This window comes from Podarcis erhardii (assembly GCF_964252035.2).
Source record: "Podarcis erhardii genome assembly, chromosome: 10".
NCBI classification, from domain to species: domain Eukaryota; kingdom Metazoa; phylum Chordata; class Lepidosauria; order Squamata; family Lacertidae; genus Podarcis; species Podarcis erhardii.
This window is the reverse complement of record NC_138500.1, coordinates 1,588,977-1,615,026: the sequence shown is the minus strand read 5'-3', so window position 1 is coordinate 1,615,026 and position 26,050 is coordinate 1,588,977. Positions and strand designations below refer to the sequence as shown.

Here is a 26,050-nt window from a genome sequence, read left to right as displayed (position 1 = left end):
GTACAAATAATAAATTATTATTATTATTATTATTATTCTCATGGTACTGTTTATACTGCCGTTGTTCTCTCCCCCCCCCCCCAGTTTTATATTCTTTAATATTGTTCCAGTCTACTTCACAAACAGCATTTGTTGTGTTTACAAGTATCACTCAAGTTCTGCTAATATGGTGTGGTTGGTACAATATGATCTTCTATAATCCTCAGATATTCTCCATTCTCCAAATATTTTCTGGTTCAACACAACACTAACTCTTCCCATCAGTTTTGCTAGTTGTAAATATTCTAACATTTATCAGATAACCATTATCAGATAACCTGGCAGACAGGAAAAATGACAACATTCAAATTTCTGTTGTAGACCACCTTTTCTGTGATGTAGGTATGATGTATGTGGGGGGTGGTCTGGGGTTACGCCCCTTCTGTGATGTATGTATGATGTATGGAGGGGTGGTCTGGAGCTCCAGGGCAGGGAATTTAAAATCTCTATATAAAGACAGGCACACCTTTGTTCTGGGTCCTCCTCCTTTTCTGCGTGTGAGGGGAGCACACCAGAGAATACTGAGAAGCAATACTCTTGTGTCCCCCATGAGGGAAGAAGGGCAGCTTTTGTTTACAACAGATGGCACCCCAGATGGGACCTTCGGTTGCCCAGATTCGGGGGGGGGGCAAAGAAGGACCGGTGATCCAGCGCGCACCAGGCCATTTGCCAGGAGGAGCCACCAGTCCTCTAGTGACCCCAGGGTCTGGAAAGAAGTGGATTTCCAGCGGGGCTAACCAGAGGAAGCAACGCTTGATCAGGCCGGCCACAAATTGATTTATTTTTTGAAATAATTATTATTGATTTAAATTACACACATATACAAAGAATTTGGAATCTCATATTGCAAACAAGAAAATTAAGAAAAAATTAAGAAAAAAGGAAAGAAGAAAATACAGAAAAACAAAGAAGAAAAAGGAGATTTATGTGCATAAAAAAATTTAATCTTCCTAATTAAATAAAAAAGACTTCTGACAAAACGAGTTTTCCAATCATTCTCATTGTACTGTTTATACTGCCATTGTGTTTCCAACACAGTTTTATATTCTTTAATATTGTTCCGGTCTACTCCACAAACAGTATTTGTTGTGTTTACAAGTATCACTCAAGTTCTGCTAATATGGTGTGGTTGGTACAATATGTTCTTTTATAATCCTTAAATATTCTCCCTTCTCCAAATATTTTCTGGTTCAATACTCCTCTAACTCTTCCTGTCAGTTTTGCTAGTTGTAAATATTCTGACATGCGTATATGGCTTCTCTTGGTGATGTCCACAAGGGTATTTTTGGCTCAAGTAGTCCTTTATATTTCTTCCACATTTTATATCACGATTTTCTTATCACATGGCTCAAAAATCCCCTGTGGACCTTCACTTTTTCGTACATTAAAGAAGCGTGCCATCCAGACCGATTCTCATGGCCTTCCAAGTCTAATAGGTCCATATATTTTAGTGTAATCCAGTCTTTTATCCAAACCAATCCTGCCGCCGCATGATAGAATTCCAAATCTGGCAATGCAAAACCTCCTCTCTCCTTTTGATCTGTTAATAACTGGTGTTTAATTCTCGGTTTCTTTCCACTCCTTATAAATCTAGACATTTCCCTTTTCCACTCCTTAAAACAATTCATTTCTCCTAAAATGGGCCTTGTTTGGAATAAGAAAATCATTTTGGGGAGGATATTCATTTTCACAACTGAGACTCTTCCCCAGAGTGAGAGATGGAGTTTGGTCCAGGTTTCCATATTTTTTTAAAAAAATTCTTTCCATACTTTACTATAATTATCCTCATACGCATTTATACTTTTATTTGAAACCCAAATTCCTAAGTATTTAACCTTATATTTAGTTTCCAGACCTGTTTTTTCTTGACGTTCTCCCCCCCCCTTCCATTGTGTGGTTTTTTTGTCAGTAATTTAGTTTTTTGGTAGTTTATTTTCAGCCCCTGGCCAGCCATAAATTAATCTAGCAAAAGACCCCGGGGTGGCCAAGAGCAGCGCATGCGGATGTGAGTCCAGGAATGGAGAAGATTGTGGGCGGGATTCTCTGAAACACCCAGCAACCCAGATTCTCATCCTTGGCTGTCTCTTTTGCTTACGGTCTTCACTCCCAGCCTTCCTGGCAAGAGGTCGCTAGGAGGGGGAGGGGAGAATGGGAGAACTGGGGTTCTGCAATTAGAGAGGCAATTAACTGCAAGGGGAGAACGCCAATCAAAGCTCTCATTCCCTGTCGGGGAACCTGAGATCTGAAACTTTTCCTTTTTCCCAAGGAAGACGCCCCAAGGCTGGTCCCACTGGCCACTTTGGATAGCGAGGGACTTGGGCTCGGTTTCCAATCTCTCTTTTTCTCGTAAATGCAGCTGCACCGGCAGCACCAGGATCCGGGAGGAAGTGACTGGTGCACGTCAGAGCGCAAGGGTGTTTACAGTTCCTTTCCGTTCTCTCTGGAGCAGCCAGATTTGGCACTGGGCTGCCAGGCGTCCAATGGAAAGGGACTCTTTTCCCTAGCGTGTAAGAGGCAGAAAAGGTTGCTGGGACCCCATGGTAAGTAAAGGGAGGGAGAAGGACTTTGTAGAGAAGACGAACGACTGTCGGGTCAGGAAAGACCTGGGAAAAGGCTAGCGGGTTTTTGTTTTTGTTTTGGTTGAAAAATGGGACCCCCACATTCTAAGAGTTCTAACCGCCAGACGCAAAGGCATGTGCTGGTCGCAGCAGGAGGGAGGGGGTCTCCCTGGATGCTTCAGCAGCCGGCCTCCTCTGGGTCTCCAGGCACCCTCCTCTCCTCCGTTTTTTTTAAAATAATATTTATTACTTTTCCAACAATTTAAACACTAAAAAGACAATACAATACAATACATTAAACTAACAAAACAAAACAAAAACAATAAAATAAATCAAACAATTTCATTATCTTTCATTCACTTATTCCCATGACTTCCTCACACCTCCCTTTTTGTATTCCACTTCTGTTAATTATTTCAGCAATTCCTTTCCATCTTCCTCTGGTTTCTATCCTAGAATTATCTTAACTCATTCTAACCTTATTTTTTCCTTTAATACTCTATTAATCTATTTATACTTAATTCCTTATAACGTTTCTATTAAAGCCATATAACTTCATTACAACATTTTTCTAACATTCATTAATTTTACAGTATTTCTGTAAATAGTCTTTAAACTTTTCCCAATCTTCTTCCACCAACTCTTCTCCCTGATCTCAGATTCTGCCAGTCATTTCCGCCAGTTCCATATAGTCCATCAACTTCATCTGCCATTCTTCCCGGGTGGGTAAATCTTGTGTTTTCCAATATTTTGCGATGAGTATCCTTGCTGCTGTTGTTGCATACATAAAGAAAGTTCTATCCTTCTTTGGCACCAATTGGCCAACCATGCCCAGGAGAAAAGCCTCTGGTTTTTTCAGAAAGGTATATTTAAATACCTTTTTCATTTCGTTATAAATCATCTCCCAGAATGTCTTAATCCTTGGGCATGTCCACCAAAGGTGAAAGAATGTGCCTTCAGTCTCGTTACATTTCCAACATTTATTGTCGGGCAAATGGTATATTTTTGCAAGCTTGACTGGTGTCATGTACCACCAGTATATCATTTTCATAATATTCTCTCTTAGGGCATTACATGCCGTAAATTTCATACCTGTGGTCCATAACTGTTCCCAGTCGGCCATCATTATGTTATGTCCAACATCTTGTGCCCATTTAATCATAGCTGATTTCACCGTTTCATCCTGAGTGTTCCATTTCAACAGCAAGTTATACATTCTTGACAAATTCTTAATTTTTGAATCTAACAATTCTGTTTCCAATTTTGATTTTTCCACCTGGAAACCAACTTTTTTGTCCAAATTGTATGCCTCCATTATTTGATAATAATGGAGCCAATCTCGCACTTTATTTTTTAATTTTTCAAAGCTCTGCAATTTTATTCTGTCTCCATCTTGATCCAGAATTTCCCAATATTTCGGCCATTTGGCCTCCATATTGAGTTTTTTCTGTGCCTTCGCTTCCATTGGTGACAACCATCTTGGGGTTTTCTTTTCTAACAAATCTTTATATCTTATCCAAACATTAAACAATGCTTTTCTAACAATGATTTTTAAACGCTTTATGTACTTTTATCTTATCATACCACAAATATGCATGCCAACCAAATGCATTATTGAAACCTTCTAGATCCAACACGTCAGTGTTTTCAAGAAGCAGCCATTCTCTCAGCCATCAAAAAGCCGCTGATTCATAATAAAGTTTGAAGTCTGGCAGGGCAAATCCTCCTCTTTCTTTAGCATCAGTTAATATCTTAAATTTTATTTGAGGCTTCTTGCCCTGCCAAACAAATCTGGAAATATCTTTCTGCCACTTCTTGAAACAATCCATCTTATCCAAAATTTGTAATGTTTGAAACAAAAACAACATCCTTGGCAGCACATTCATTTTTATCACAGCAATTCGGCCTAACAATGATAACTTCAAATTTGTCCATATTTCTAAATCCTTTTTCACTTCAATCCAACATTTTTCATAATTATCCTTAAATAGATTCACATTTTTGGCAGTCATGTTAACCCCTAAATATTTCACGTTCTTAACCAGTGTTAGTCCTACAATCCAAAGTTAGTTTCAGTTTTCTGTTCCTATTTACTCCTTTTTAGAAACAGCCGGAGACTGAAGAAACAATGTATTTTTCTTACTTAGCTAGCTGTCAGTGAACGTTCTAAAGGCTGTCAATGGACATTCCAAAAGACATCAGTCCTACTAGCAGCCCGTTCCAGGGTCAGAGCAGCAGTATTCTAACTCTCTTCGCTCTCTCCTGCAGGCATACTCCTGCAGTGCCTCCCCCCACTCACCAGCCAGTCCATGACAACAACAGCAGCCACAACATTGTGATCCTCTGGTAGGAAAACTCCCGAGTAGAATGAGTGAATAAAAACTTCTGGGACTATGGAAAAATATTCTCTTTCCCAAACCCTAGAATAAGCAGGGGCTCCGGGGGTGCCCCATGGGCTTCATGAGTGAAGATGGGCCCCCCAGGAGACTTCCCTGGTCCCTGCAGCCCCTCCTTCCCCCTCTTGAAATTAGGCTGGGGGGGGGGGAAATCTCCCATTCAATTTCATTATTTCAAGTTTTCTTCATGACCCGCAAGAGGCAGTGATGAGGTTCTGGTGAAGAAGCAGTGCTGGGAGATCATGCGGTGGGAGAATGACAGAGTTTGGAGCAAAAACCAAAGGTACTTTCACTCCATACATCTAAATGGGTTCTCCCATGTGAGAGTCCCTAGATGTTCCTTAAATAAAGGTAAAGGGACCCCTGAGAATTAGGTCCAGTCGCGGACGACTCTGGGGTTGCAGCGCTCATCTCGCTCTATTGGCCGAGGGAGCCGGCCTACAGCTTCCGGGTCATGTGGCCAGCATGACTAAGCCGCTTCTGGCGAGCCAGAGCAGCGCACGGAAACGCCGTTTACCTTCCCGCCAGAGAGGTACCTATTTATCTATTTGCACTTCACGTGCTTTCAAACTGCTAGGTTGGCAGGAGCTGGGACCGAGCAACGGGAGCTTCTCCTCTCTGAGTTCTGCTTCTCCTCGCTGAGTTTGTTGATGGTTTGAAGGGCTTCAACTCTTAAGGTTCTTCCTGACCATGAGTATGTTGATTTTGAACTTCCACTAAGAGTGAACCTCTATCTACTTTCCTGATATTTATATGGTTTGTCTTTTGTGTGAGTTTGTTGACATAAATCAAGGGTTCCACTCTGACTGAAGCTCCTTCCACAGTCCATGCATTTACATGGTTTCTCCCCTGTGTGTCTGCTGATGTTTTCTAAGATTTCCATTCTGACTGAAGTCCATGCCACACTCCATACATTTAAATGGTTTCTCCCCTGTGTGAGTCCGTTGATGTATTCTAAGGGTTGCATTGTTACTAAAGCTCTTTCCACACTCGATACATTTATATGGTTTCTCCCCTGTGTGAGTCCGTTGATGTATATTGAGGTGTCCACTCTGACTAAAGCTCTTTCCACACACAATACATGTATATGGTTTCTCCCCTGTGTGAGTCCGTTGATGTGTTCTAAGATATCCTCTGTTCCTAAAGCTCTTTCCACACTCGATACATTTATATGGTTTCTCCCCTGTGTGAGTCCGTTGATGTAGTCTAAGATATCCACTGTTACTAAAGCTCTTTCCACACTCAATACATTTATATGGTTTCTCCCCTGTGTGAGTCCGTTGATGATACCTAAGGCTTCCACTATCACTAAAGCTCTTTCCACACTCGATACATTTATATGGTTTCTCCCCTGTGTGAGTCCGTTGATGTGTTCTAAGGTGTCCACGCTGACTGAAGCTCTTTCCACACTCCATACATTCATATGGTTTCTCCCCTGTGTGAGTCCGTTGATGTATTCTAAGGGTTGCATTGTTACTAAAGCTCTTTCCACACACAATACATGTATATGGTTTCTCCCCTGTGTGAGTCCGTTGATGTGTTCTAAGATATCCTCTGTTCCTAAAGCTCTTTCCACACTCGATACATTTAAATGGTTTCTCCCCTGTGTGAGTCCGTTGATGTATTCTAAGGGTTCTATTATCAGTAAAGCTCTTTCCACACTCAATACATTTAAATGGTTTCTCCCCTGTGTGAGTCCGTTGATGTTTCCTAAGGCTTCCATTATCACTAAAGCTCTTTCCACACTCAATACATTTAAATGGTTTCTCCCCTGTGTGAGTCCGTTGATGGTTCCTAAGGCTTCCATTTACACTAAAGCTCTTTCCACACTCAATACATTTAAATGGTTTCTCCCCTGTGTGAGTCCGTTGATGTCTCCTAAGGCTTCCATTTACACTAAAGCTCTTTCCACACTCAATACATTTAAATGGTTTCTCCCCTGTGTGAGTCCGTTCATGTGTTCTAAGTTTTCCATTTTCACTAAAGCTCTTTCCACACTCGATACAGTCAAATGGTTTCTCTCCGGTGTGAGTCCGTTTGTGCAATTTAAGGTTTCCACTCTGACTGAAGTTCTTCCCACACTCCCTGCACTTATAACGCTTTCTCTCTGTGTGAGTCCGCTGGTGTGTTCTAAGTTTTGCATTGAAAGAGAAGCTCTTTCCGCACTCCATACCTTTAAATGGGTTCTTTCCTTTTTGTGTTCGTTGATGTAAACTATGTGTGCTCATTCAGTGAAGCATATTCCACATTTCACACATTTTAATGGCTATTCCTAATGAAACGAACGGTGCCCTGTCCCCTGCAATTCTGTCTTCTCCATCACCTTTTTCAGAGTGGGCAGAAAGGAAATCCTGTTTGGGTTTTAGGAAAGAGAACACAGAAAAAAGGACACATCAACCTCCATTAGCACCTTCTCTTATTTCAACATCTCCTACATTCTCCCATGTCCTACCCATGTTCCCAATTTTTAGGAAATGAAAATGGTATGATGTCACATGGTAGTAATGCATCAGGAACCTTTCATAATCCTCAATCATCTTTAATAACACAGCATGATCTTGGAATACTGTTGTCCTGTGGGACTGCCTTTCTTTCTTTTTCTTCTTCTCTTTTTTAAAAAACTTTTATTTTGCTTTAAATAGGTACATGTAAACAGGTACTTAGAAATATAGACAACCAAAATTACAAAGGAAAATTCCTTAATAGTAATGAAAAAAAATGAAAAAGTCTACAAAAAATATTGAGGTACATGACACAGAACATAAGCAACTATGGGAAAGATAAAAGAAAAAAGAAAAAGAGAAAAAGAAAAAGAGAAAAAGAAAAATGAGCCTAAGCAGGAAAGCTCATCTATTGTACACTTCCGTCAAGCTCACAACAGATCATTATTCTTATCAATTCCTCTAACTGCATTCCAAAGGAATCCCTCCTCTTGGTATCAGGGAGCATTTCTCTATGTGGTATCATTCTAAACACAGCCAGGTCTTTCTTGTTGAGCCCTTGTCCCCTACATAATTATTTAAATATTCCCATTTCACCATTTTTAAAGGTTTATCTCTTATTGCATCTGTCAGCTTTGCGAGCTCCAAGTACTCGCACAATTTGACTACCCATTCCTCTTTAGTGGGAATATTTTTATCTTTCCAGTGTTTTGCCACTACAACCCTTGCTGCTGACGTTGCGTACATAAATAGCCTAGTTTTGTTTTTGGGAATGTTATCTGAAACCATTCCTAGTAAAAATTATATGGAGAGACGACCAATGAGTGACGCAAGCAAAAATCAAGTTAGCGGAATTTTTCGAGATAAATGGCAAACAAAATGCAGACATAAATGTAGTTTAGTAAAGCGTACATGAGGGGTCTTGGAATACAACAAATGGCTAAGCTGAAGAAGATAAAAGACAATAATATCCAATAGCTAAATAACCAGATAAGAATTAATGAAAAAGAGTTGATCAAAAATCCAAAAAGTCATGAAATATTACAAAAAATAAAGATATTGCAATCCCATATCTCTAGTATATTAAATAAGGAAGTAGAAAATAAAATTAAATGGGGAAAACATAGGTATTTTGAGTCCGCCAATAAGCCCGGTATGTTGTTAGCATGGATGATAAAGGAAAAGCAAACAAAAAAAGTTATAAATAAAATTTTGGACCAAGGAGAGGAAACAACAGACCCAGTAAAAATAAAAATAAAATTCTTAAACTTTTATAAAGATTTATATAAACAAGAACATTTAGAGGTCAATAAAATGGAAGAGTATTTACAACAAAATAAATTACCAAGAATTGAAAAAGAAGAAGTTGAGGCCCTAAACTCCAATATAGAAATAGATGAAATGGCACAAGTAATAAAAAAATATGAAGAGTGGCAAATCGCCAGGTCTTGACGGAATCACATTAATGTACTATGAGAACCTGGAAGAAGTAATCCTCCCTATATTACAAAGAATAATGAATAATATACTGGGAGGGAAAGATATACCACAATCATGGAAAGAAGCACTCATCACTCTAATCCCAAAACAGGGAGTGGAGTTGACAGACATGAAAAATTATAGACCAATCTCCCTGTTGAATACAGACTATAAAATCTATGCTGGGGTGATGGCTAATAGATTAAAAAAGACTCTAAACAAATAATCAGCAGAGACCAGGCGGGCTTTTTACCGGATAGACATATAAAAGACAATACAAGAATAATAATTGACCTGTTGGAATATGTGGAAATGAAACCAAGTAAAAAAGATGGCCATGTTATTGGTTGATGCAGAAAAAGCTTTTGATAGAGTATCATGGAATTTTCTATTGGAAACTTTCAAAGGTCTGGAGAAAATAATTAATGGAATTAGGGCGATATATGATAACCAAAAAGCAAAATTGCTAATAAATAACCAGATCACCGAAGAGTTCAGCATCGAAAGGGGGCCAAGACAGGGGTGCCCTCTCTCCCCACTTGTTTTTATTGCCACCTCGGAACCACTTTTAATAGCAATAAGAAAGGATAAAAATATAAGAGGAATTAACCTAGGAACTCGATACTACAAAATTTAAGCCTTTGCCGATGATGTAATCATAACCACTGAAAATCCAGTGGAAAGTATCCAAAAAACGCGTGCACAACTGGAAGAATTTGGGAAAGTCTCTGGGTTCAAACTGAATAAAGGTAAATCCAAATTATTAACGGAAAATTTACGTACGTTGGAACAAGAGGAACCGGAAAATACAACAGGTTTAAAGGTAGCCAATAAGGTAAATTATTTGGGGGTTTGGATCACCAATAAGAATATAAACTTATATAAGGACAATTATGAGAAGAAGTGGAAGGAAATAAAAAAAAGAATTAGAGACTTGGGGAAAATTGAATTTATCCCTGTGGGGGAGAATATCCACAGTTAAAATGATGGTATTGCCAAAGATGATTTTTATGTTCCAAACAATACCTATAATTAGAGGCGTAAAGTGTTTTAAGGATTGGCAGAAAGACCTTGCCAAGTTTATTTGGCAAGGGGAAAAACCACGCATAAAATTTAAGCTACTAAAGTTGAGAGGAAAGGAAAAGTTGAAGAGTTGAAGGAAAAAGGAGGCTTCGCGGTCCCTGACCTTAAACTGTACTTTGAGGCAGTGTGTTGGACATGGATTAAGAACTGGATATTAATTAAAAACACGGAAGTCCTAGATCTGGAGGGATGGGATATTGTGTACGGGTGGCATGGCTACATAGGCTATGACAAGGTTAAATCCCGCAAAGGATTTTTAAATCACATTGTGAGAAGGGCATTATATGAAGTATGGGAGAGGAGTAAAAAATCAGTAGTAACCAAAACACCATGGTGGCTGTCACCAATGGAATCTATGTCAGTTCACAGGATGAATATGAACAGCGATTGGCTAACATATAAGGATTTAGTAGAGGAAACAAGTAGTGATCCGAAAATAAAGGGCCTAAGTGAATTGAAACAGAAGGGAATAACCTGGCTGGAGTATTATCAATTAAAAGCCGCCCTTGAAAAGGATAAAAGAACCAAAAGATTTGACAAAAAAATATCCTATCTGGAGAGGGATATTTTATATAATAATCAAAAGACACTTTCTAAAATGTACAAACTACTTTTGAATTGGCAAAGAAAGGAGGAAGATATCAAAGAAATTACAGTAAAATGGGAGAGGGACCTGCGACATACGATCAAACCCAATATTTGGAACGAAATATGGACTAAAAATATAAAATTCACGGCTTGTTTCCTTATAAGGGAAAATCTCATGAAAATGTGCTATAGGTGGTACCTGACCCCTGTAAAACTTGCAAAAATAAATAAATCAAATAATAACAAGTGCTGGCGATGTAAGGAACAGATAGGAACATACTACCATATGTGGTGGTCCTGTCTAGAGATACAAAGATTTTGGAACATGATTTATGAAGAGATAAAGAGACTGATAAAAACTACATTTAGCAAGAATTTTTACTCTAAGACTGCCTTTCAAATCAAGTGTTTGCCCCCGTTTCCACCTCTAGATCTTCATGAATCACCTGCACAGTCCCACTGACCTCAGGAGGTCCATGTGGACCATTTTGGGAGACCCAGGCCTTCATCTCTTCCAGGGACTGTTGTCTGGGTCAGTCAGAGAACTAGTGACAAGGCTTGGTGCTTGGGGTCAGCTGAATGGGTGCTCAGGGAAGCTCCTGTTCTTGGAGATGGACCTCTGTCTACATGCCTCACATTGCATGGAGAGAGCAGGAGAAGCAGAAGGAAAGCAGCTGGCACATGGGAATCCCAGACGGAAACACCCACCCCAATCGTTCTTTATAATGATGATGTGCTGCCTGATCTCGAGCCCGTCTTCTGACTATCCTAAAGTGACACGGAAAAGCAGGACATAACTGTACTTAATCGTAGATAGCCGTGTTGGTCTGACACAGTCCAGTAGCACCTTAGGGACCAACTAAGTTTGTTCTAGGTCTAAGCTTTCGTGTGCATGCACACTTCCTCATATAGTGAAGGGCAGTAGGAGATGGTAGTAGGAGTACCTTCTGAGAAAAACCCCACCCCACCCTCCCACGATATACAAGGGTTTGGTGACATCTGTTTCAGTGTATCTGAAGAAGTGTGCATGCACACCAAAGCTTATACTCAGGACAATCTTAGTTGGTCTCTAAGGTGCTACTGGACTATTTTTTAATTTTTTATTTCAACTGCGTCAGACCAACACGGCTACCTACCTGCATCTAGATGTCATGGGGTGTTGGGGAGCAGTAGTTCCTTGGGTGGGGGACATGTCCTGCATCTTCTGGGGTCATTTTCCCACCCTTGGTCCCCACCCTGCACTCAGCTCTCACCTGTGGCTTCCAGAAGCTGTCAGCATGCAACAGGGGTTCAAGCAATGGCTTCAACCGGCCGGCTAAACCAGGTGAGGAAAGCTGATGGGTCTCAAATCCTTGGGGGGCTGGAGAATTCTGCTGCACCTGAAGTCAAGCCCTGGTGGATGGAGAGGAGGAGAACAACCGTGAATCCCACAGTCCAGAAGGCAGATTCTGCCCGTGCGGAAGAGGAGAGTGAAGGGCAGATGGGGCACGTCCACCTGGAGGCTTGTTATCTAGTCCCAGGGTTACTCTGACACTGAATTATATATAAATTACAGTATTGAAATGCGCCTGCTCCCACTTCATATTCTGATATTACTCTACTCTGCTTGGCTGTTGCTTACTTGAGTGCTGTTTTGGTTTGCTAAGTCAGGGTTTTACTGTAAATTAAGTTTTTGCTATTTTTTGGGTCCTGTCATGCTTATCTGTCTTCAGTAATAAATTTCTCAGCTGATTTTTTTTTCTGCCTCTGAGTGTTTTTTCCTACTCTGTTAACTATACATCGATCATTATGGAGGAGCAAGATCTGCAACCTAAAGCCCTCCTCAGCCTTGGCCCTGTGGACCTGAAGGAGCATCTTCATCCCCATTGCTCAGTCTGGACAGGGAGGTCCGCCTCCGAGGGTCTTCTGCTGGTTCCCTTGCTGTTAGAAGTGAAGTTCCAGGGAACCAGGCAGAGGGCCTCCTGCCCCATGGAATGCCATCCCTTCAGAGGGCTAGGAAACAGGCAACCATCTGACATTTAGAAGACAGCTGGGTGTCGTTGTGGGTTAAACCACAGAGCCTAGGACTTACTGATCAAAAGGTTGGCTGTTCGAATCCCCGCGACGGGGTGAGCTCCCATTGCTCGGTCCCTGCTCCTGCCAGCCTAGCAGTTCGAAAGCACATCAAAGAGCAAGTAGATAAATAGGTTCCTCTCCGGCGGGAAGGTAAACGGCGTTTCCGTGCGCTGCTCTGGTTCGCGAGAAGCGGCTTAGTCATGCTCGCCACATGACCTGGAAGCTGTACGCCGGCTCCCTTGGCCAGTGAAGCGAGATGAGCGCCGCAACCCCGGAGTCGGCCACAACTGGACCTAATGGTCATGGGTCCCTTTACCTTTACCTATATGTACTGTAAGCTGCCCGGAGCGGCTGGGAGAAAATACTAATACTAGAACTTCTACAGTGGAACCTCAGGTTACAGGCGCTTCAGGTTACAGAGTCTGCTAACCAAGAAATAATACCTTGGGTTAAGAACTTTGCTTCAGGATGAGAACAGAAATAGTGTGGCGGCAGCAGGAGACCCCATTAGCTAAAGTGGTGCTTCAGGTTAAGAACAGTTTCAGATTAAGAACAGAGCTGCAGAACGAATTCAGTTCTTAACCCGAGGTACCACTGCACTATTATTATCATCTTGTGATTTTTTGTAGTTATTTTGGCATTCGTACTGCAATATCAGCTCACGAAAAGTTATGGGCGGAGAAAATCACAGGGTTGCCATAAATTATAATCCCACCCACAAACTCTCATTCACACACAGTCTGTAAATTTGGGGAGGTCACACACCTCACCTGTGCTAATACTGGCAGTCTTGACCTGCAGGGGCACACCCGGTGTGTAGAGCCTCCAGCCCCAGGCACTGTCTATCATGAAAATGGGTCCTTTGACTGGGAGGATTCATGCAGTCGCTGTCATGGGATGCTGATGGGTTGTATCTCAGCTTGTCAGTCACTCTGACATTGTCTACAAAGAATAAGAGGAACAGAAATGTTTTTATGTGCAACTTCCATATCAATCCTGAGAGCCATTCCATGAACTCTGCACCCCTGTTTCTGATGACAGGTGTACATTATCCTCACCCTCAGTGGAAAAGACAATAAAGATGGAAGCCTGAGAGAGACGAGAAGGTTTCTGGCTGCTTCCTGGGTGGGATTGGGGAAACCAAGAGCCGCTTCTGAGAAGGCCTCCCCCCTCCCCTCTTCCTCTTTCCTCTCCTCTCCAGGGGACCAGTGGTTGGACTGGGCAGAAGCGCTGTGTCTGGACAGGGCAGGGGATTATGGGGTGGGAAGAGGAAGAAGCTTGCAGGAAGGAAGGGGTGGGGGGACAGGACCCCCACTTTCCATTGATCCCTCTGTGGTTGCCTTGAAGGGGGGGTCGATTCCTGGGCGGGAGGGAGAAGCCAAGGCGGCCCCTCCGGAGATTCATCGTGGGCCTCATGATGGAGATGTCTCCCCAAAGACTGGTCTTCCTCCCTCCGCCCAGTGCTGCCCTTCAGGGATGCTCCCCATCCTCCCCCCTCCCTCTCTCCCCCAGCTTCCCCTGCACTCCGGCGCGACTGGCCCCTCGCCCTGCGCGCCCCATCTCTCCATCCTAGGGGCCCCCCAACGGGAGCGACAGGGGGGTCTCTATCCAGGCGCCTCCCGCACCCCTAAACCCTTTCCTGGCCCGATTCTCCGCGCCCTAAGGAGCAGTGGCTTAGCGTGGGTTATCAGCACCCGGGGCAAGGCAAGTAATTTGCGCCCCCTAACCCATGGATTTGCGCCCCCTAACCCGTGGATTTGCGCCCCCTAACCCGTGGATTTGCGCCCCCTAACCCGTGGATTTCCCTAACCCCCAGAGGTTGCGCCCGGTGCGGCAGGCCCCCCCCTGCACCCCCCACGCTACGCCACTGCTAAGGAGTCCTCGTGGGTGGGCGCCCCACGTCCTCCCCTGCCAAGGAAAGCCCCCTTGGCAGCATGCGTGCCGGGATCCCGGCCCCACGGAAGGCGCTTGGGGGAGCTGGAGGGGGTCTCTGGGTCCTTTTCTCCCCTCTCCCCCCCCCGTGACCCCTTTACCTCTTTGTCCTCGCTCCCGATTCTCCTTTCCTGCAACATCCACGCGGGGGGGGGGGTCCCGTTCCTCCGCCCTCCCCTTTCCGAAAGCGCCCCCCCCCTAGAGTTATGGGGCAGAGCAGCAATCCGGAGTGAAAGCTCCACTTCCGGGAGAAGAAGGCAGGGTGGGAGGGGGGCTCACCCCCCACATTCCTGGAGCAAAGCCGGATTGGAGGAGGAGGAGGAAGAGGAGGAGGAAGGGGTGCAACGTATGGGGGGCGGGAATTGGGGTTGTGGGGGCGGAGTGAGAGGAGGATGTGCAGGGAGGGGAGGGAAAGAATGGGGGGGAAGGTTTTCCCCCTCCCCTTTTCCTTCTGGATCAGGAGAGCGGGGGAGGGGCTGATCCCGGAGATCCAGCTGCAAAGAGGGGTCTCCCCCCCACAACTGCAAGATCCTCCCCACCCCACGAGCCTAGATCCCTCCGTGTTTTAGGTCTTGGTGCTGTCCTAACCAGGAATGGAGGGGGACAGTTAAACGACTCCCCCCAAATCCCAGCTCCCCACCCCAGCCTCTGACTCGGGCCAGGACAAGGACCCTGGACACAGGCCCCCTCCAGGCACAACAGCCAGGAAGACCAGCCAGGAAGAGGAGAGCAAAAGAGCAGCCAGTCGGCTTGGTCTTGATTCAAGACTGTCGCCACAGGACTCCCACCTGCCACCAGGTGGAACAAGATGGAAGCCCCGAACAAAAGAAGACCCCAACTTTTATTAGCTCCTAATCCCCCATGCTTTATGGGACGCAGGTGGCGCTGTGGGTAAAACCTCAGCAACTAGGACTTGCCGATCGCATGGTTGGTGGTTCGAATCCCCGCGGCGGGGTGCGCTCTCGATGCTCGGTCCCAGCGCCTGCCAACCTAGCAGTTCGAAAGCACCCCCGGGTGCAAGTAGATAAATAGGGACCGCTTACTAGCGGGAAGATAACGGCGTTTCCGTGTGCTGCGCTGGCTCGCCAGAGCAGCTTCGTCACACTAGCCATGTGACTCGGAAGTGTCTTCGGACAGCGCTGGCTCCCGGCCTCTAGAATGAGATGAGTGCACAACCCTAGAGTCTGTCAAGACTGGCCTGTACAGGCAGGGGTACCTTTACCTTTAACCCCCCATGCTACACCCCGAAGACTACATCATGACTACATCATTGACACATCACAAAGAGGAGGGGTTGAGGGAGGAGTTGTGGTGGTAACCTGAGTGTCTTGTCGAGAGCCAGTGTGGGGTAGTGGTTAAGAGCCGTAGATTCGTAATCTGGGGAACCGGGTTCGCGTCTCTGCTCCTCCACATGCAGCTGTTGGGTGACCTTGGGCTAGTCACACTTCTCTGAAGTCTCTCAGCCCCACTCACCCCACAGAGGGTTTGTTGTGGGGGAGGAAGGGAAAGGAGAATGTGAGCCGCTTTGAGATTCCTGAAGGGGAGTGAGAAAGCAGGATATCAAATCCAAACTCCTCTTCTTCTTCTTCTTCTTCTTCTTCTTCTTCTTCTTCTTCTTCTTCTTGTCACCTGCCCGGTTGCTCCTTTCCTCTCCCCATGATTATATTCCTGAGGACAAAGAGGAGTTCATGTGTTTCCTGCAACACATGAATCCCAATCCCAAAGAAGGGCAGTGCCCAAGAATGCTCCACCTATCGTACAATTGCGCCCATTTCACACGCTAGCAAGGTTATGCTTAAAATGCTACAAGGAAGGCTCAAGCAGTATGTGGATCGAGAACTCCCAGAAGTGCAAGCTGGATTTCGAAGGGGCAGAGGAACCAGAGACCAAATTGCAAACATGCGCTGGATTATGGAGAAAGCTAGAGAGTTCCAGAAAGACATCTACTTCTGCTTCATTGACTATGCAAAACCCTTTGACTGTGTCGACCATAGCAAACTATGGCAAGTTCTTAAAGAAATGGGAGTGCCTGATCACCTCATCTGTCTATCTCTATGTGGGACAAGAAATCTCTATGTGGGACAAGAAGCTACAGTTAGACCTGGATATGGAACAACTGATTGGTTCAAAATTGGGAAAGGAGTATGACAAGGCTGTATATTGTCTCCCTGCTTATTTAACGTAGATGCAGAATTCATCATGCGAAAGGCTAGAATGGATGAATCCTGTAATAAAAAAATTAAGGTTGTCAACCCCCTTCCCAGAAGCCTTCAGAGGGTTCGAGGCGATGACCTCAAGGGCGCCCGGCCCTACAAGGACCCCTCAGCCCCCTCACTCTTTTGCACTAAGCACCAGGCGAAACCCAAGCCCCCCCAATAAAGTGCCCTTTCCCTTTCCCTGGGTAGACCGGAGGAGCGAGGAGCGTATTTTATGAATGAACAGACTATTTGCCTACCGGAGCGTCCTGACCAATCAGCCTGCACCCAACGCAGCCTCCAGCCAATCAGCACAATGCATTTGGTCTGCAGTGTCAGCTCTTGCAGCCTCCTTTACCTTCTGACAAGCTGTTGACAGCTCCCTGCGGTGAGAACCATGGACTGACACCTGGTATCCTTGCTAAGCCCATCAGAATTGATAGGTAAAGGTAAAGGTACCCCTGCCCGTACGGGCCAGTCTTGACAGACTGGGGTTGGTGCGCCCATCTCACTCAAGAGGCCGGGGGCCAGCGCTGTCCGCAGACACTTCCGGGTCACGTAGCCAGCGTGACAAAGCTGCATCTGGCGAGCCAGCGCAGCACACGGAACGCCGTTTACCTTCCCGCCAGTAAGCGGTCCCTATTTATCTACTTGAACCCGGAGGTGCTTTCGAACTGCTAGGTTGGCAGGCGCTGCGACCAAACAGCGGGAGCGCACCCTGCCGCAGGGATTCGAACCGCTGACCTTTCGATCAGCAAGCCCTAGGCGCTGAGGCTTTTACCCACAGCGCCACCCGCGTCCCTTATCAAAATTGATACAATGTAGCAATTCATTTCCAAAATGAGCTGCCACTGTTTCAAAGTGCTAAAAAAATATAAAAATTCATAGAAAATCACCTGTACCACCGATTCTCTTGCTTTCAATGCCAAACTGCTCAATTTCCTCAGGACTTCAAGACTGCCCAGTACCTTCCATAATCCCTCAAGCGGGAGGTCACAGTCACGGTCACCCAGGAAAGTCCTCATTGATGCCAAATCACCCAGTCTAGCCCTTCCTCCAGGCTCGGCCGGGTGACAGACTATGCAAACTAAGACCCCATTGTTCTCTTACCACCGGTACTCAGAATGTGCTTTTCAATACATGTTCCAACTCTGCATGTTTCCCCCTCCCTCCTCCATATGTTAATCCTGTAGAACCCACCCCTGTTCTGATGTAATCGTGATGTAGTGATGATGTAGCTGTGAGGGATTGTTTGCTGCCAAGCTAGTTTAGAGATAAAACAAAAAAAATTCCTTTCAGTAGCACCTTAAAGACCAACTAAGTCAGTTCTTGGTATGAGCTTTCGTGTGCATGCACACGAAAGCTCATACCAAGAACTGACTTAGTTGGTCTTTAAGGTGCTACTGAAAGGATTTTTTTTTTTTTTTTACTATGGCAGACCAACATGGCTACCTATCTGTAACTAGTTTAGAGATAACATTCCAGGCACCAAGCCACTTCTGTCTGGTAGATTTAATACTGCAAATTCCAAGCCAACACCGGAGCTCCAAACAACGCGTCCGTGTTGCTTACTCAGTTGACGCTTCTGAATCTTCGTGATGTTTTCTAGACCAGCATGCCCAGCGAGACAGGGAACGCCTCTTATTTCCTCTCCTCTGAAAGTAACTAGTTCCTGGAACAGACTGGCCACTCCCTAATTCAGTCTCCGATTCGGAAGACAAGCTGGAAAAGGGCTGTTTAGGCTCTCGGTAAGTGCTTCCATGCCCCCACCTTCCCTGGCTGCCTCCCTTTCCCTGACAGTAGCGATGATGCCTTTGTATCTCGGGTAATGGTGGGAAGTTATAAAAGTTCATGTCACCCCATCCTTGGGGGTCAATCTCCCCTTGAACCTGTTGTGCAATAAATGTGGATCTTCTCCAACTTGCTCCGGTCTCTGGCTGCGCTCCTTTTGTTCTGCAGGGAACCGCAGACTCAGTCCGACGAGCTAGGTGGCAGAGCAGCGTCACACCTAGATTTTCCGTAACAATGTCTTTTATATATATAATAAATGTTCATAAATGTAGCAAGCAAGCACATACATAGATATGTCGACCCCATGTCTGGAGCAGCTCAGGAAGACCGTCCTGAAACCATTTAGACTTCCATACTGACCAAATGTTTTCTCTGCAAGGAGGGAGCGGGTGAGGGAACCTTCCCATTGTCTCAGGAATTGGGAAATCACCATCTCAAAGGAATGGCCAGACTACCAGGAAAGGGAATCAGATAAGGCATTATCAGATAACCTGGCAGACAGGGAAAAAAACAACATTCACATTTCTGTTGCAGACCGCCTTTTCTGTGATGTAGGTATGATGTTTGCGGGGGTGGTCTGGGGTTACACCCCTTCTGTGATGTATGGAGAGGTGGTCTGGAGCTCCAGGGCAGGAAATTTAAAATGTCTATATAAGGGCAGGCACGGCTTGGTTTGGGGTCCTCCTCAGGGGAGCACCCTGTTGCAGCAGATCAATAAAGATCAGGCTTACTAGCTGCTTTGCTTCTCAATAGTCTCTGGATGTCTCTGTTATTTCCTCCTACCAATGGAGAACCTACAAGGGACTCTATAAAGGGCTCTTGTGTCCCCCATAAGGGAATCATAGAATCATAGAGTTGGAAGAGACCACAAGGGCCATCGAGTCCAACCCCCTGCCAAGCAGGAAACACCATCAGAGCACTCCTGACATATGGTTGTCAAGCCTCTGCTTAAAGACCTCCAAAGAAGGAGACTCCACCACACTCCTGGGCAGCAAATTCCACTGTCAAACAGCTCTTACTGTCGGGATCCATTGCTCTGTGTCCGCTTCTCTGGAGCAGCAGAAAACAACCTTTCTCCCTCCTCTATGTGACATCCTTTTATATATTTGAACATGGCTATCATATCACCCCTTAACCTCCTCTTCTCCAGGCTAAACATGCCCAGCTCCCTTAGCCGTTCCTCATAAGGCATCGTTTCCAGGCCTTTGACCATTTTGGTTGCCCTCCTCTGGACATGTTCCAGTTTGTCAGTGTCCTCCTTGAACTGTGGTGCCCAGAACTGGACACAGTACTCCAGGTGAGGTCTGACCAGAGCAGAATACAGTGGCACTATTACTTCCCTTGATCTAGATGCTATACTCCTATTGATGCAGCCCAGAATTGCATTGGCTTTTTTAGCTGCCGCGTCACACTGTTGGCTCATGTCAAGTTTGTGGTCAACCAAGACTCCTAGATCCTTTTCACATGTACTGGAAAAAGGGCAGCTTTTGTTTACAACAGATGGCACCCCAGATGGGATTCAAGGGGGGCAAGGAAGGACTGGTGATCCAGCACGCAGCAGGTCATTTGCCAGGAGGAGCCACCAGTCCTCTAGTGACCCCAGGGTCTGGAAAGAACTGGAGTTCCAGCGGGGCTAACCAGACGAAGCAACGCTTGATCAGGCCGGCCACAAAATGATTTATTTTTAAAATAATCTTTATTGATTTAAATTACAGACATATACAAAGAATTTACAATCTCATACTGCAAAAAGAAAATTAAAGAAAAAACAATGAAGAAAAAAGGAAAGAAGAAAATACAGAAAAAGAAAGAAGCAGATTTATGTGCATGAAAAAACTTAATCTTCCTAATTAAATAAAAAAGAATTCTGACAAAATGAGTCTTCCAATCATTCTCATTGTACTGTTTATACTGTCGTTGTTTTTTCTGCACAGTTTTATATTCTTTAATATTGTTCCAGTTTACTCCACAAACAGCATTTGTTGTGTTTACAAGTATCAGTCAAGTTCTGCTAATATGGTGTGGTTGGTACAATATGATCTTATATAATCCTTAAATATTCTCCATTCTCCAAATATTTTCCGGTTCAATACAACACTAACTCTTCCCGTCAGTTTTGCTAGTTGTAAATATTCTAACATGAGTATATGGCTTCTCTTTGTAATGTCCACAAGGGTATTTTTGGCTCAAGTAGTCCTTTATATTTATTCCAGATTTTATTTCACATGGCTCAAAAATCCCCTGTGGACCTTCACTTCTCCGTACATTAAAGAAGCGTGCCATCCAGACCGATTCTCGTGGCCTTCTAAGTCTAATATGTCCGTATCTTTTAGTGTATTTTATCCAAACCAATCCTGCCGCCTCATGGTAGAATTCCAGAAAAACCCACCTCTCTCCTTTTTATCAGTTAATAACTGGTGTTAAATTCTCGGCTTTCCACTCCATATAAATCTAGATATTTCCCTTTTCCACTCCTTAGAACAATTCATTTCTCCTAAAATGGGCCTTGTTTGGAATAAGAAAATCTTTTTGGGGAGGATATTCATTTTCACAGCCGAGACTCTTCCCCAGAGTGAGAGATGGAGTTTGGTCCAGGTTTCCATATATTTTTAAAAAAATTCTTTCCATACTTTACTAGAATTATCCTCATATAAATTTAAACTTTTATTTGAAATCCAGATTCCAAAGTATTTAACCTTATATTTAGTTTCCAGACCTGTTTTTTCTTGAAGTCCCCCCCCCTTCAATTGTGAGGTCTTTTTGTCAGTAATTTAGTTTTTTGGTAGTTTATTTTCAGCCCCAGGCCGGTCATGAATTAATCTAGCAAAAGACCCCGGGGTGGCCAAGAGCAGCGCATGCGGATGTGAGTCCAGGAATGGAGAAGATTGTGGGCGGGATTCTCAGAAACACCCACAACCCAGATTCTCATCCTTTGCTGTCTCTTTTGCTGACGGTCTTCACTCCCAGCCTTCCTGGCAAGAGGTAGCGAGGAGGGGGAGGGGAGAACGGGAGAACTGGGGTTCTGCAATTAGAGAGGCAATTAACTGGAAGGGGAGAACGCCAATCAAAGCTCTCATTCCCTGTCGGGGAACCTGAGATCTGAAACATTTCCTTTTTCCCCAAGGAAGACGCCCCAAGGCTGGTCCAAGTGGCCAGTTTGGATAGCAAGGGACTTGGGCTCGGTTTCCAATCTCTCTTTTTCTCGTAAATGCAGCTGCACCAGCAGCACCAGGATCCGGGAGGAAGTGACTGGTGCACGTCAGAGCGCAAGGGTGTTTACAGTTCCTTTCCGTTCTCTCTGGAGCAGCCGGATTTGGCACTGGGCTGCCAGGCGTCCAATGGAAAGGGACTCTTTTCCCTAGCGTGTAAGAGGCAGAAAAGGTTGCTGGGACCCCATGGTAAGTAAAGGGAGGGAGAAGGACTTTGTAGAGTCCTTCGTAGAAAAGACAAACGACTGTCAAGTCAGGAAAGACCTGGGAAAAGGCTAGAGGGTTTTTGCTTTGGTTGAAAAATGGGATCCCCACATTCTAAGAGTTCTAACCGCCAGACTCAAAGGCATGTGCTGGGCGCAGCAGGTGGGGGAGTCTCCCTGGATGCTTCAGCAGCCGGCCTCCTCTGGGTCTCCAGGCCCCCTCCTCTCCTCCCTCTGAGCCTGAACTGCTCTCTGCCCCAGACTCTTCCCGCTCACCAAACCCTGTTTCCTCCTCAGCTTGCAACATCTCCCCTTCCAGTCTGCTCCCTTTTCTCCCTCTTTCTGCTCATCCCACCACCAGTTCCCAGGATCTGAGCCTTCTTCCCTTTTGGGTTCCCAGCTTGTGCCTCCCCCCCCCCCACCAGCCAGTCCATGACAACAACAGCAGCCACAGCACTGTGGTCCTCTGGTAGGAAAACTCCTGAGAAGCATGATTGAAGCAAAACTTCTGGGACCATCTTCCTCAAACCCCAGAATGAGCAGGAGCTCTGGGGTTGCCCCATGGGGTTCATGAATGAAGGTGGGGCCCCCAGGAGACTTTCCTGGTACCTGCAGCCCCTCCTTCCCCCTTCTGAAATTAGGCTTGGGGAAAAATCTCCCATTCAATTTCAGTATTTCAAGTTTTCTTCAGAACGCGCAGGGCAGGAGGCAGCGATGAAGTTCTGGTGAAGAAGCAGTGCTGGGAGATCATGCGGTGGGGGGGGGGACAGAGTTTGGTGCAAAAACCAAAGGTACTTTCATCTAAAATTATACTCACCATTGTGAGATGTTGCCCTATTTCATTATTATACAGTTTTACATATAAACACCAGAACTTCACATATACTTCATGCTTTTAGGAATGATTTCCAGCTGAGTTTATGGCTCAGAGTGGACGCTGAGAGGAAGACATCCCACACTCCATACATCTAAATGGGTTCTCCCATGTGAGAGTCCCTGGATGTTCCTTAAAGGTAAAGGTAAAGGGACCCCTGACCATTAGGTCCAGTCAAGGACAACTCTGCGGTTGTGGCGCTCATCTCGCTTTACTGGCCGAGGGATCCGGCGTACAGCTTCCGGGTCATGTGGCCAGCAGGACTAAGACGCTTCTGGCGAACCAGAGCAGTGCACAGAAACACCGTTTACCTTCCCGCCGGAGCGGTACCTATTTATCTACTTGCACTTTGACGTGCTGTCAAACTGCTAGGTGGGCAGGAGCAGGGACCGAGCAACAGGAGCTCACCCCATCGCGGGGATTCGAACCGCCAACCTTCTGATTGGCAAGTCCTAGGCTCTGTGGTTTAACCCACAGTGCCACCCGCGTCCCTGTTCCTTAAATGCTCCATTATAAAGAAGGCACTTTCTGCAGTCTTTTCATTTAAACTGCTTCTCCCCTCTGAGTTTGTTGATGGTATGACGGGTTTAAACTCTTAAAGTTCTTCCTGTCCATAAGTCTGTTGATTTTGAACTTCCACTATGAGTGAATTTCTATCTACTTTCCTGATATTTACCGTATATGGTTTGTCTTTTGTGTGAGTCTGTTGACATAAATCAAGGGTTCCACTCTGACTGAAGCTCCTTCTACAGTCCATACCCTTAAATGGTTTTTCCCGTGTGTGAGTCCGTTGATGTTTTCTAAGGCTTCCACTAAAACTAAAGCTCTTTCCACACTCAATACATTTAAATGGTTTCTCCCCTGTGTGAGTCCGTTGATGGTTCCTAAGGTCTCCACTCTGATTGAAGCTCTTTCCACACTCCATGCATTTAAATGGTTTCTCCCCTGTGTGAGTCCGTTGATGTGTTCTAAGGCTTCCATTTTCACTAAAGGTCTTTCCACACTCAATACATTTAAATGGTTTCTCCCCTGTGTGAGTCCGTTGATGTGTTCTAAGGCTTCCATTTTCACTAAAGGTCTTTCCACACTCGATACATTTATATGGTTTCTCCCCTGTGTGAATCCGTAGATGATTTCTAAGGTCTCCACTCTGATTGAAGCTCTTTCCACACTCAATACATTTATATGGTTTCTCCCCTGTGTGAGTCCGTTGATGTGTTGTAAGGCTTCCACTAAAACTAAAGCTCTTTCCACACTCAATACATTGAAATGGTTTCTCCCCTGTATGAACCCGTAGATGATTTCTAAGGTATCCTCTGTTACTAAAGCTCTTTCCACACTCCATGCATTTAAATGGTTTCTCCCCTGTGTGAGTCCGTTGATGTTTTCTAAGGCTTCCACTATCACTACAGCTCTTTCCACACTCAATACATTTATATGGTTTCTCCCCTGTGTGAGTCCGTTGATGTTGTCTAAGGCTTCCACTAAAACTAAAGCTCTTTCCACACTCGATACATTGAAATGGTTTCTCCCCTGTGTGAGTCCGTTGATGATTTCTAAGGTATCCTCTGTTACTAAAGCTCTTTCCACACTCAATACATTTAATTGGTTTCTCCCCTCTGTGAGTCCGTTGATGTATTCTAAGGCATCCTCTGTTACTAAAGCTCTTTCCACACTCCATACACTGAAATGGTTTCTCCCCTGTGTGAGTCCGTTGATGGTTCCTAAGGCTTCCATTTTCACTAAAGCTCTTTCCACACTCAATACATTTAAATGGTTTCTCCCCTGTGTGAGTCCGTTGATGTTTTCTAAGATTTCCATTCTGACTGAAGCTCTTTCCACACTCCATGCATTTAAATGGTTTCTCCCCTGTGTGAGTCCGTTGATGTGATCTAAGGTGTTCACTCTTACTGAAGTCCTTTCCACACTCCATGCATTTAAATGGTTTCTCCCCTGTGTGAGTCCGTTGATGTCTCCTTAGGTTTCCATTATCACTAAAGCTCTTTCCACACTCAATACATTTATATGGTTTCTCCCCTGTGTGAGTCCGTTGATGTGTTGTAAGGCTTCCACTAAAACTAAAGCTCTTTCCACACTTGATACATTGAAATGGTTTCTCCCCTGTGTGAGTCCGTTGATGGTTTCTAAGGCTTCCACTCTGATTGAAGCTTTTTCCACACTCCATGCATTTAAATGGTTTCTCCCCTGTGTGTGTCCGTTGATGTATATTGAGGTGTCCACTCTGAATGAAGTTCTTCCCACACTCCCTGCACTTAAAACGTTTTCTCTCTGTGTGAGTCCGCTGGTGTGTTCTAAGTTTTGCATTGAAAGAGAAGCTCTTTCCGCACTCCATACCTTTAAATGTATTCTTTCCTTTTTCTGTTTGTTGATGTGAACTATGTGTGCTCCTTCAGTGGAGCATATTCCACATTTCACACATTTTAATGGCTATTCCTAATGAAACGAACGGTGCCCTGTCCCCTGCAATTCTGTCTTCTCCATCACCTTTTTCAGAGTGGGCAGAAAGGAAATCCTGTTTCAGGAAAGAGAACACAGGGAAAAAAGGACACATCAACCTCCATTAGCACCTTCTCTTATTTCAACATCTCCTACAATCTCCCATGTCCTACTCATGTTCCCAATTTTTAGGAAATGAAAATGGTATGGTGTCAAATGGTAGTAATGCATCAGGAACCTTTCATAATCCTCAATCATCTTTAATAACACACCATGATCTTGGAATACTGTTGTCCTGTGGGACTGCCTTTCAAATCAAGTGGTTGCCCCCGTATCCACCTCTAGTTCTTCATGAATCACCTGCACAGTCCCACTGACCTCAGGAGGTTCATATAGACTATTTTGGGAGACCCAGGCCTTCATCTCTTCCAGGGACTGTGGTCTGGGTCAGTCAGAGAACTAGCGACAAGGCTTGGTGCTTGGGGTCAGCTGAATGGGTGCTCAGGGAAGCTCCTGTTCTTGGAGATGGACCTCTGTCTACATGCCTCACATTGCATGGAGAGAGCAGGAGAAGCAGAAGGAAAGCAGCTGGCACATGGGAATCCCAGGCGGAAACACCCACCCCAATCGTTCTTTATAATGATGATGTGCTGCCTGATCCTGTGCTTGTCTTCTGATAGAGGACTATCCTAATCTGGCACTGAAAAGCAGGATATTCAAGGCAAGGAGAGAACTGTACTTAATGGTAGG

General features: G+C 44.8%; 2 protein-coding genes and 2 long non-coding RNA genes across 9 annotated transcripts in view; 2 read left to right on the top strand and 2 right to left on the bottom strand.

Annotated features, from left to right (window-relative positions):
- The window catches only part of LOC309352055, a 266,510-nt gene that overhangs the window by 66,458 nt on the left and 174,002 nt on the right, over positions 1-26,050 (top strand). The window lies entirely within an intron of this gene.
- On the top strand, positions 456-4,378 carry LOC309352049. Its single transcript, XR_014161061.1, has 2 exons — positions 456-1,433; positions 2,182-4,378. It is a non-coding gene; the product is annotated as an uncharacterized lncRNA (long non-coding RNA).
- On the bottom strand, positions 5,285-14,844 carry LOC309351893 (uncharacterized protein). Of its 2 annotated transcripts, XM_081880067.1 has the most exons (4): positions 14,673-14,844; positions 13,410-13,581; positions 11,838-11,976; positions 5,285-7,344 (listed from the first exon to the last, which is right to left on the bottom strand). In XM_081880067.1, the coding sequence occupies exon 4, from the start codon at positions 7,219-7,221 to the stop codon at positions 5,827-5,829; it is 1,395 nt and encodes a 464-aa protein (XP_081736193.1). In that variant the 5' UTR covers positions 7,222-7,344; positions 11,838-11,976; positions 13,410-13,581; positions 14,673-14,844; the 3' UTR covers positions 5,285-5,826. The 2 variants fall into 2 exon arrangements, with proteins under 2 accessions (XP_081736193.1, XP_081736192.1); XM_081880066.1 differs by lacking the exon at positions 13,410-13,581 and having other exon boundaries at positions 14,673-14,839.
- Positions 22,049-26,050, bottom strand: part of LOC309351849 (uncharacterized protein) — a 156,740-nt gene continuing 152,738 nt past the window's right edge. For all 5 annotated transcript variants that reach the window (XM_081879961.1, XM_081879962.1, XM_081879960.1 and 2 more), the window contains one exon: positions 22,049-25,376. In XM_081879961.1, the coding sequence (XP_081736087.1) occupies positions 23,439-25,196 (1,758 nt within the window). In that variant the 5' untranslated portion in view covers positions 25,197-25,376 and the 3' untranslated portion in view covers positions 22,049-23,438. The remainder of the gene's footprint in view (positions 25,377-26,050) is intronic.